The sequence below is a fragment of the Bacillus rossius genome, chromosome 1 (genome assembly GCF_032445375.1).
Source record: "Bacillus rossius redtenbacheri isolate Brsri chromosome 1, Brsri_v3, whole genome shotgun sequence".
Lineage (NCBI taxonomy): Eukaryota > Metazoa > Arthropoda > Insecta > Phasmatodea > Bacillidae > Bacillus > Bacillus rossius.
Window position 1 is genome coordinate 185637956 of NC_086330.1, and position 12847 is coordinate 185650802.

At 37.7% G+C, this 12847-nt stretch overlaps 1 protein-coding gene across 1 annotated transcript in view; it reads right to left on the minus strand.

The window, feature by feature from the left end:
• Positions 1–12847, minus strand: part of LOC134540937 (protein giant-lens) — an 86829-nt gene that overhangs the window by 50209 nt on the left and 23773 nt on the right. Inside the window, exon 3 of the mRNA XM_063384051.1 lies at positions 7395–7619. Within this exon, the coding sequence (XP_063240121.1) occupies positions 7395–7619 (225 nt within the window). The remainder of the gene's footprint in view (positions 1–7394; positions 7620–12847) is intronic.

Genomic DNA, 12847 nt, shown 5'->3' on the forward strand with positions numbered 1-12847 from the left:
GCTTCCAACAACGTAGACAAGATGGCGGTCGTGACGTCATGTTACCTGACGATATATATGCTATTAACAAAGTGGTGGGGGCCAGTCTGCCAGCTGCCACTGTGAGGAAAGGCCCTGTCGCTATTTTAATTTTTTTCTGCCCTCCCCGTGTTCGAACCGAGGACTCCGAGCTCAGTGTCGTAAATTTATGTTTTTTAATATTTTTTATTAAAATTTTACTAATTAGAATTTTTATAAATTTTGAATTTTTTCATTAAAATCGGAAAGTAATAAAGATTTTAAAGATGGCGGCCGTAACGATAATTGCAATGGTGACATCATAAATCAAAATGGCGGAATGTTCCAGAATACAAAATGGCTGCGATCGTAAAACATCATGGCGGCGATGACATAAAACAAAATGGCACCCAAATCCAAAATGGCGGATCCAAAATGGCCGCCGGGGTCAAGGTCAATGGTAAAGGTCACAATATGGCCGCCATGACATCACAAATCCAAGATGGCGGTCGGCTCCCGGCTCCACAGCCTGAAGCCTGTTTCCGGAGGAACCAATATAATACTACTCCTATACACCAAATTCCACATTTTAAACTCCTCCCCTACTAAGGGAATTGGCTCAAAGACAATGACCTAATGTGGTGATTTTTAGTCTTCCTCACCCCGTGGCCTGCTAGCTCCTCTTCACCATCATATCCCGTGTCCTGTTAGTGAATCAACATCCTTCACATGTGCTTGTACTGATGAGTCTTTTTTTCTGGTGGGTTTCCGTATGACATTTTGTGAATGTAATTGTTTTCAAACAGTAAATAGTTACTTTTCTATATTATTATGTCTTCGAGTAATTTCAAGCACAAATATAGGGTGCAAAAACGGAAGTTAAAAGCTGTTACAGTTGCAAAGTAAGCTATAGGCAGGCTGAATATTACAAAGTTTTGTGTTGATGACAGTGTTTAAAGTGACAGTTTAACTACTTTTAATACTACTGATGACACTGCGACGGTGTCTAATTAATTATTGGTTGAAACGGATGAAAATACACACAAAACTTCCTCTGAGGTAGTGGTAATTACGAAAACGACATTTCAACTGACGAGAGTCCTAACAATAAAATTAATTTTAGATTTGAATTACCCCGGCACATGGCCAGAAATAATTAATGATACTTATCGCTAGAATATTGTTGACGTGACAACGTCTAATAAATCGATGAACGCTGGCTGCACGCACGAAAAATTGTCCCACTACGGATGTTTATGCATGCGTGGCATCGCTCTGGTATGTTGCGGACGGTACAGAGAACTCGGCCGGCACGTGGCGGCGTACTGTTTCGAGGTTATTGTTGTGCACCGCGCCACGGGAGTATATTCGCAAGGAAATGGCGTTCTTACAAGTACGTATTATTTTAATTACTAGTGTAAATCAGTATATTTAAACAGTGTTGTATGAGTATTGTTTTAGCTGTGTAATTAAATATTTATTGCTGGTATGATACTTTTCATGCTTTAGGTTGACATTGGTAATTATTTGTCATGAGTTATTATTTGATCAACTAAATGACACACCTTATTATAGTTATGAGCCCACGAGCGTGTAAATATTTCGAGTCCAACAGAGAATATGCTAAATAAAAGAAATTCAAACAAATATCGTGCGTGGAATAATATTAATTTATACAATCTGAAAACTTATTCCTATATATGGTCTCGTGGCCGTGTGGTTAGAATGGATGACTTCCAATCTAAAGGTCATCGGTTTGAATCTCGGCAGCTGCGAAATTATTTTTGTACTTGTAAAAATAAATACGGCGCACGCAACATTTTAAAAGTAATAAATATATTTGAATTAATAATTGCAAATAAAAGTAATTTTATTAATTAAATTGTACAGTTCATTTCACTCCTTCTTTGTAGCCATACAAAATAGTGATAATTCAATAAAATTGATTCAATTTTATTCATAAAAGTGGGCAGAGGAAGATTTTATCATACAAAAATAGAAAAATTAAAAAAATTCTTTCTCAAAGAATATAATATTTTTAATGCCTAAATGGTTTGGTTGCAAAAACCTATTACGGCTCAGTCTCAGGCCGAATATGATATTTCATTTTCTTCTGGATCAATCATTTCATCAATGTTTTTTTATGACGTTGTCACGTTAAACTATCGTCCGTAAACCGACTTTACAGACCACCATTTTTTTTTTTCAAATTTATATCAAATTTAGAGAATAATGTTGTCAAGCTAAGACATTCCCTTAAGACAGAACAGACACTTCGTTGCATTGCCTGTGCTCTTTCTGCTAATGGCCCAAAAAGTAGCAAATTTGCAAACATAGGATTTTCTCCGGCTCCTATTTCCACAGAAAATAATGTAAAATAAACTTCCCGAGCACTAAAACAGCAATTACCATCGTAAGTCCTTCTTGCAATGGAAATCTCTCATTTCACTTTTAATTCAAAAGGTATTGACAGTGGTCTTCAAAAACAAATTTTGAATGTAGTGCAAAAGCGGAAAGAAGTTTTACAACGAATTTTATACTGGACACTCTTTCTATCATCAAAGGGGTTGCCTTTCCAAGGAGATAATGTATTAATTGGTGAAGCAAATAATGGTAATTTTCTCGGGACTTTGGAGTTAATATGAAAATACGATAAAATCACCAAGGAGCACTTGGCTTAGGCAATTGCAAAGAAAAAAACATGAGACGACAAGCCCAATAATTAGTTTGTATGAGTCTTAATGAGTAAATTTCACTTTGCGTTGAAAAAGTTTTAAAAGTTTAACTTGAAGAAAGGCAAGAAGTAATTTATCATGGGGTAGTTGTTAATACATCAACTGATACATTGCATCAAGAACAAAATGTGTTTATTTGAAAATATGTCATTCAAAATGAAGACTCTAAGCAAATGAAACGAAAAAGGTGGAGAAGGTATTACTAATGAAAATTTAAATATCTTAGCGGAAAATAATATCCCTCTTGAGGCCTGCAGGGCTCAAGGTTACGATGGAGGATCAAACATGTGTGGAAAAGTCAAAGGAATAAAATCAGGAAACGGTGTATTCTTTTTTCACACATAGCCCTACAAAATTGAATATTTTGACTTCTGAAGTGCCGTTTTCGCTAAACAAAAAAAATAATAAAACCACAAACAAGGTGGTACGAAATATGAAGCCGTAGTTCCCTTTGAAAAGAACTACCCAGGACTATTAAAGGCCTAAGAACGAGTATTAACTGAGTTGAAATCAAGCGTAAAAAAAAGTATACAATAAAGTTAATGGTTTTAAAGAAATATTTTTCTTCTTTTCAAGGCCTTTGTGTAACAGTAATTTTGTTCAAAGTGTTAGACTGCATCAATGAAAAGAGTGTAATAATTCAGTTGCAGTGTATTTCTCTGGACATTGAAGTGAAACTGATTAACGATATGATGAAAGACAAACTGCGACTAAGAAATTCGTGGGAAGACATCATCAGTGAGTCGCGTTTAGTGGTGGAATCATACAACATACCATCTACGTTTCCAAAATTAAGAAATCGCCCTCAATTTTAAAACAACTAATACAGAAGAAGAAAAAAATCATTTTAAAACTAGTATTGTGTGTAGAGCTTTATTTTAAATTATCTCAAGACAATATTTGAAGCTACCAATACACTCACTTCAACCCAGTTCTTGAAATAAGATCTATGGAAGACAGTGATTTGAGAGCTAAGGCTTAAATTTTAGTCACAATGTATAAGACTGTTTTGTCAGTAAACTTTACTGACGAAATTGTACAACTAAAACATGTATTATTTTCAGTGTTTCAAGTTGAGAAAAGTATTGTTTCAAGTGACCCGCTTGAATTGTTAAATTCAATCCATGAAAAACAATTAGAATCTATGTTCATAAAAGTCTGTATTGCATTACGAATCTTTTGTACTGTTGCCCCCGTATAGGGGAATCAAGGGAGTTAGTTAAAGTGACGCAAGAAAACTGTGTTGTGATAGTAGCAACTTGTACTGACATGAAATAATGCAAGAGAACAATAAAACATGTTAATACGATACACTGAAGTTGTCTTCGAATATTAATATTCGTTCTTGGACTTAACTCGCTTGAATATACCAGCTGGCTGTCAACAAAAAAATAAAAACAGTTCGTATAATACATAAAATGACAGCATTATTAATTGTTACGAAGGAATAGGAAATATCTTTAAATTTATTAAGCTCGGTTTACTCTGTTAAACAATAGCATGTCACAATATACGTTAAATAAATAAATAAATAAATATATATATATAGGGGAAAATACAAGAGAAAATCATGTCCTTATTTGGTATGTAAAAGGGTGGGGCCTTACTAAGCGTGGAGGGAGGCCAGAACGTGGCATGAACTGGGGTATACGTGAATGGAATAGATCAGGTATGCAAGGTAAATGGTTTCAGGTACACAGACATTTTATTCAAATTCAAAATTAATTCTAAAAACATTACGTTAACATTTCTGATAATGTTATGTGAAAACAATGCAAAGCTGAATACATAAATTGAGAACAATTTCTGACAAAGCGAGTTAGTTGACAATTATAATTTTAATGGGTAAGCCGGCTACACTGTAAGCGATCCAAACAACGATCGTCAAAAAGAGACAATGCGCAGTTAACTCGAAACACAAGCATTGCCACGAATGAAGTTATATTACAAAATTAAATTTCAAAACTACTGCAAAGTGCAGGTACAAGAAAGAAAGAAGTTAAATTATTCTTTAAAAAACTTTAACAAACAAATACGTGCGACGACGTCTCAGGGGGAGACAGTTACAAACAGAAAAACGGAAGCGAAGATGAAGTTAAATTTAATGCAATAATCCAAACAATTTTTGATGGTGGCGGTCGAAAAGGAATTTAGACAGAACAAATTCAAGAACGAATGACTCTACATTAGGGTGAGGGCCACCGCCTCACTGACGACTCAAACCAGCTTACATTTCTCCCCTGAGGTCGCACACGCACGAAGTTCAACTAGAAGCTCTCGGACTACGTGCTAGTAGAATTACAACAGATCAGCTACTGCTGACAACCGAGCCTGACTAAGTAAACCAGTAGAAGAAGGCCCTCAACATGGTTGCCACTGAATTTATAAGCTCGCGCCGCAGCACACGTATGCGCCGATCAAGTGGAGGGGGAAACGAGTAAAAATTGAACATCACTAGGAAGGGGAAAGGGAGGGAGAAGGAGGACGGGAACGGAGTGCCGGAGGCCCGCGACGGCGCGCGCAGTTTTGAATCTAGCGAACCCAACCGCTACAGGATTACCAAATTTTTTTAATATTTTTTTATAATTATAGTCTCAAGTTCAAGGCTGCCTTGTGGCATCCAACAAAATTTACATGTTGAAAACCCCTCGTGTTACCGGGTCCAATACGGCCGGACACTCGCCTCAACAGTCTTTGGGTTGTCCTGTCCCGGGCGTCGCTCGCCGAGTCGCCACTGTAGGTTGTGCACCGGCAATACAGCGCCCTGCTTCTCTAACGACGCCGTGGATGGACTTCGTCGGTGCTCTGTTGTCCAGGAACCTGAAGTTCCCTTGACAACCACGAAGAAAGTTGCGAATGGCAGGCCACGAATCCCCTTGGCTGGGCTCCCTCGATGTCAGCACCTGGCACACTCACTCCAGTGTATCGTAACTTCCGAGGGAACATTCCTATACAATGGGCGTGTCAATACTGGTGTACACAAGTTTAATTTTAGAGTTGTCACACACTGCCTTTGTTTGCCTGCCTCTGTCTGACCACACGGTCACCTACATGAACTTGCCCGTCATATTGCCCCCTGCTCTTGTCCGACTCTGTCTCGGACACGCTATTACCAAGTGCAATTTTCAACAACTTTTACAAACAGTATCTTGGTCGCTACACAGTTGAAACTCTACTCGTTGTTGAATTTATTTGGCACTTAGACGCTGACCATCTCGTAACACTCCAGCGCTGCTCCTTGCGATTTGGACTAAGTCCGACTGACGACGAAAAATAACGAAGTCCAGCTTACCCTTCGCAGAGGATAAGTCCCATACCGGAGTTCGGTATTCGTTCGGGCAGAGTGACGGTCTTCTTGGTGGTCCAGGCAGGGTGGCGGCAGGTCTTGTTGTGGCGGTGCAGCGCTTCCACTGGTTGCCAATGTTCTGCTGATAGAGGTCGGGGGTTTATATACCCCTCGGGCCACCATCTTCTATGTTCTCTGACCATCCATAACCTCGTGGTAACTCCTACTTCACTCTGGATGGTCGGTGAGGAGGGAGGAAGGTTATGTGATCAGTCACATGACCACTTCTCAGTCACGTGGTTACCCCCTCCACTGCCTGGCTCTGGATGGGGTGCGAGCGCGCTCGTTCAAGTACAGCGCCTGTGGGGTTGGACACCCGCTACTCAGGCACATAGTGCGGGTGGCAGTCACTTCAGACGCAAGTGTCACTTCAGGTGATCGTTTTGGGACGCGTAGCTACAACAGCAGTACAATACCAGTTACCGTTGCATCAGCAGAACGAGCATTTAGTCAGCTAGGAAACTTATTAAAAACATGGCAATGTTCATCAATAACCCAAGAACATTTTAATTCACTTAGAGTGTTGGCAATCGAACACCACATTGCATAAAGCCTTGACTTAATAAATGAAAAATTCTCAATGATCAAAGCCATAAAAATTTTAACTTTATATTTTCATAAACACTACAATATAAGGTTTAATGAATGTACACTTATATATGCATTTATAAAATTGGATGTTTGTATACATGACGTTGACAAACAGACACCGTTTGACAGATCACCATAAGAGTAAGCACAACGAAGTGTTTTTTTTAAATGGAGAAGGTTTCTATGCTATCCATTTTTGTATCTCTCCACTAGATGGCACTGCAGAACATCAACTTCTATATCGTTCAACCGATCGTTATAAGTAAATTCAATTTTATAACAAAAAATTATAGGTCACTGACAAAGTGAGCGAGTGTGTGTCATTTTTCTATGTCCGCCACACGGCCATATAGTAAAATTTGGCAACTTCATATCCTTCTTCTTAACAAGACCCGTCCACTTAGTGAAGCTCGCGGCAGCTAAAAAACTAACGGCTCTAATAAGAGTTTAGTTTTGAACTGTACCAAAAAATGGCCCGAGTGACACCGGATACTGCAGCTAATATTGTGAACTAACTATTAATAATAAAAATGAATCATTTATTGCTTTCATTTTCCGAACGTAAGTGTAAAGAGGGTTGCCATCATATAATAAAGGACATTATTTAACTACCAACAAGTAATGGTAAAGCAGTTGTAGTGTCACTCCATCCCTCTAGCTGTGCTGGCCGGTATCAGCGCCCAGTGTGCTTGCTGCAACGCAGTCTGCAGCGGGTGTATACTCACGCTCTGCGGCGAGCAGGCGAAGGAGTACTGGAGTCGGGGACTGGCGGCTGGTGCGGGGGCGGTGGCTGGAGGCAGCGAGCGCTGCCCCACCAGGTAGGCGACCGCCCCCCGGGGGCAGCGACAGTGCACCAGCTGCTGCGTCGTGTTGTCCGCCTCCGCCACAACTGTCCATGTCACGTCCGTGAAGAAGCGGCAGCGTGGCAGCTCGCGTACCGGCGAGCACAGCTGTAGCACAGACCATGGAGGATGTGGAAACTGCAACGAGCCCGCACCATAGAACAATGATTGGGTAGACGGCGCACGCGTATTAGACAGTGCGAGATTATTTCCCAACAAAAGAGAAAAAAAATACTTGGTCAAGACCAACATAGGTACATAGTTTATTAAATTCAAAAGTTTAAAAATTTTTGTTTGTCCTAGTTTCAGTTTTATGTTCTTGGTATTTAGTGAATGATATAATAAAATATTTGTAACGGGCCGTATGCGCTTTTGGTTCCGTTTACTATTATGACGGTCTTGTAAACATTAAAACTGGTGAGTAATGTTGTGACTCACCACCTAGTATAATATTAGAGAATAGAATACTTATGTATTTCCGACGCCTAAAGTCGTAGTGTGGTTTGATTGCATGTTCGCCATCTTGGATTATGACGACACAGCGGCCATCTTGTATTGCCTTAAACTTAACCTTCAAAATTTACCAAACATTACTTAAAATTACTAATAATTTACTCTAAATTCACCTAAATTCACCAAAATGTGTGTTAAGGTGAAAAAAAATTCAAACAAACAATATCAAAAAATAGAAAAAAAAAGGAATTTCCATTTTTGAGGTAAAATTTCCCGTTTTGAGTGAAAATTTACCATTTTAGTCCTCAAATGTGCCAGCACCTTGAAAAATGTGCAAAGCGCTTTAAGTCCGCATCTACAAGCCGCCATAAGCCGCCGAGGTCATCACCTTGATAATTGGGATGCCATGGCTGCCATTATGAATTATTACGTAACCGTTGCAATTATCGTTACGTTCTTAACCTCGAAAATCCGTATTTTCATGCTGAAAAATCAGGAAAAAATTTCAAAACCACTATTAACGTTATTCCTAACTCACATTTCAATATTCAAAAAAATTTGCCTGTTCGTCTGTTTGTGTGTTTGTATGTTGTTGTTTTTTCTGCCTGTTTGTTCTGGCATCACTCAAAAACTACTGAACGTATTTTAATGAAACTTTTTTTAATAATAGGGTATTTGCCTAATTCTATCTATAGGCTATATTTATTTATACAATATTTCCGGGGAAGGGCCTGTCTTCTGCCCCTTCCCCCAAAGCTTCCAAAAATCCTGGCTACGCCCATGGTACATATATGTGTTAACAACATCATATGTAGTTACACGCATTAGTGCACGGTAAACACAAAAGATGTGAAGTAAAATTTTTGTGACTTCAATGTTGAATCATGCAGTTTGATTAATGATTTTACATGTTAAAAATATTTAAAGGCATATGATGATAGCCTACACGGATATCTCTAGTCTAAAACTCTATATTATTTTTAATTTGATAATCATATACTACTGCAAGTAATGTAAAGAGATAATAAATAAATGACTAAAATTTATTGACCCATGTTGCAGTCGGAAGTCACTAGACTCGCATTACAGAGAACACAGGTCAAATCCCAGCTGGCTATAGTCATTGGGATTTTTTACGAATTCCGGAAATGAACCAGAAATTGCTAGGACGGTTCCTTACTGTAGATCGTATCTGATTCCCTTCACAGTGTCACTCATATGTGCTTTGTGTTATGCCGTCTGCAATGACCTCACTGTTAACCTGTTTGTGAGCAAGAAAGTAGGCCCTATTTCAGTATAAGATGAAAAATTATTTTACACTTTATTTAACATACATAATAATGATTTAAAGAGTTTCATTAATAGATATTCCGAAATATTTTCAATGAACCAGTGCATTACTGTATTTCGAAATTGTCTCGTAGTCATTCATTAAATCAAAAGCTAAGTTCATAACTATTTAATAAATAAACCTTAACTGCAAACTTTAATCCGGTTCAAGAAAACAATTTGTGTTTATGGTCCATTGTATTCACAAAGCTATTTTTCAGATTCAGGCAGTGCAACAGATTGGAAAATGATATTATTTTTTTTAACACAAATTTATGTGTGTTAAATGGCGCTCCTGGTAGCGAGTACTGAAAAAAGGATGGTGAATTCAAGATGGTCACTGGGGTCAAGGTCAAGATCAAGGTCAAATTTCAGAGCAAGGTTCGGTGTCAAGGTCAAAGTTCAAGGTCACGTTCCAAGTCCAAGGTCAATGTGAAAGGTCAAAGTCAGAGGTCAAGACTAGCAGTCAAAGTGTAGGTCAAGGTCAAGCATCAAGAGAAAAGGTCAATTTAAATGGTCAGGGTAAGGTAAGATTCCAAGGTCAAAGATCAATGTCAAAGGTCAAAACCTACAGTCAATGTCGAGGTCAAAGGTCTAGTGGACAAAAATTAAACTAACATGGTGGTAGCGCACTCTAGCAGACGAAAACCAGATGGCAGATTGTGGCCTCCAGCAGACGAAAACAAGATGGTGGAGGTGATGTCATATAAGCTGTCGATATATATATATATATATATATAACTTGGCATTAGTGGTGGGAGCTTAGTCTGGCGGCGGCTGGATCTGCCATATTTTATTTTGGTCCTGACTAGGTTAGAACCATAGACGTAAGTGCGTGTTATAATAATTATTTAAATTTCAATTAATAAATTTTTTATAATTAAAAAAAATTCCGAACTTATAGCATAAAAATTGTGGATTTTCAATATAGTGAATGTATCGACGAAAAGTGCAACGTTCGAAATCCAAGATGGCGGGCGTAATTAAAAGTGCAACAATGACGTCATACAATACAATATGTCATGAATAACGAAATGTGCAACGTTTCTAGAAGCCAAGATGGTGTCTTTAACAATATGTGCTACAGTGTTTTTAAATATTTTAAATTAAAATTTGATTACTTTTTTTATATATATATATTTTTTAATTTTACCCGATATTCTTACTAAAAAATAACGGATTATCAAGATGGCGGCCAAAACGAAAATTTCTACAGTTAGGTCATAATTAAAAATGGCAGTAATGGTATCCTAATGTTTAAGGTATTGACCTCGGAGGCTTAGGGGATGCTGTAGATATGGATTCTTAAGCACCATTACCGACTTTTCAAGCAATCGGCATTTTTGAGCACTAAAACGGGAAATTTTCCAGCAAAACAAGAATTTTCCCCCCGAAATAGAGAATTTTTAGATTTTTTTTAAAATTTGATTCATTTTTGAGGAATTTTGAGGAATTTTGAGTCGAATAAGGCCGCCATTACGTCAAAATCCAAAATGGCGGTCGGCTCCTCCTGCGGAAGCCTGGATCAGGAGCCCCTATTATATATCTACTACTTTCAAATTATATTTATTTTATTGTTCTTTTTATGTTGATCAGTGTGATAATCAGAAAGTAAAATAAAATTAGTTTAACTGCCAACTCAGATGGTGCAATATTTTAATAACTTAACCTTCGGTTATTGAGGAATTGTGACTTTAGGTCATAGGGATAAGGTCAAACCACTGGATAGCATATATTTAAACTAGTGACCTGGAGTTAGCAAATGAATTAGAATGACACTACTTTGTATGCGGCTTTTGGTTGCATGATAATTGCATGAAAGTAGGTATTGAGTTTGTGTTTTAAATAATCAATCAGTTATGTAAACTATGGTATAATTTTAAACCTTCCAAGTGTTTTTTTTATTTGAAAGTAGACGTGTAATATAACGCTAGATGATTGTGCACCGAAGTTTAAGACGCCGATACCTGCACGACTATAATGGGCTCCAAACCACATGGCACCGTCTATGTGCTCGTTCATATAAGGCATGCCGGAGCCTTGGATCGAGCCCACGAACCTCGCCAACTAAATGTGACGTGCTCAGTTATCCAGCCAATTTAATTTATAAGTGCGCTTAAAGGAAATGGAGGGCGTAGTCAAGTCCGTCTGCCTAGAGCCAGAATATTTAGACAAAATGTTAAAAACTTGATTTTCTTACAAATACATATATCTATTTTAATAATTTAAACAGTAAGTCATTTTATTTAATTGGTAATTTTTTTCCATATAATAATGCACTTCACGAGCAGCATAAAATAAACACAGAATGGTTAAATTTATGGTCATTGAATATACATAATACTAGATAATGCCCGGCATGCGTTGCAATGCCTCAATCAATTTTGTTTTGTAATTTTTTAAACGTATACTAAGCAACTCTCTTTATCTCTCTAATTCTCTATCTCTCTATGTATATCTCTATAACTCTCTCTATCTTTCTATTTATATCTCTATCTCTCTATATCTTTCTACATATATATCTCTATATATCTTTCTAGCGGACCCGACAAACATTGTCCTGCCCAAATGTACTTTTTGTGAGATATGGATATGGCGGTAACTATTTCTACGCTGGACATTTTGTATCTTCTCATTATACATACCCCTCCTCTTGGGCACGCCACTGCCGTTACCAAAAACCTTTCCCGTGGTTACGCAGAAGGCAACAACAATGCAAAAGCCCGTTGCCATGGAGGCTAATTATCAACAATGCTTAGTTTTTTTGCTTTTAAAGCGTGTTTTTTAAGTTTTTTCTTAACTCAGAATCGAGATAAAATATCCAATTGTGAATCTAAACCATCCTCGAATCCCCGTGAACTCACACAAAAAATTTCATCAAAATCGTTCCAGCCGTCTAGGAGGAGTTCAGTGACATACACACGCACACAAGAAATATATATATAAAGACTAGATAATGCCCGGCATGCATTGCAATGCCTCAATCGATTTTTTTTTTGTAATTTTTTTAACGTATACTAAGCATCTCTCTTTATCTCTCTAATTCTCTATCTCTCTATGTATATCTCTATAACTCTCTCTATCTTTCTATTTATATCTCTATCTCTCTATATCTTTCTACATATATATCTCTATATATCTTTCTAGCGGACCCGACAAACATTGTCCTGCCCAAATGTACTTTTTGTGAGATATGGATATGGCGGTAACTATTTCTACGCTGGACATGTTGTATCTTCTCATTATACATACCTCTCCTCTTGGGCACGCCCCTGCCGTTACCAAAAACCTTTCCCATGGTTACGCAGAAGGCAACAACAATGCATAAGCCCGTTGCCATGGAGGCTAATTATCAACAATGCTTAGTTTTTTTGCTTTTAAAGCGTGTATTATTAGTTTTTCTTAACTCAGAATCGAGATAAAATATCCAATTGTGAATCTAAACCATCCTCGAATCCCCGTGAACTCACACACAAAATTTCATCAAAATCGCGTACAAACAGACAGACAGAAAAAGTACTGTTTTATTATAGTAAGATAGATAGATTATTCTT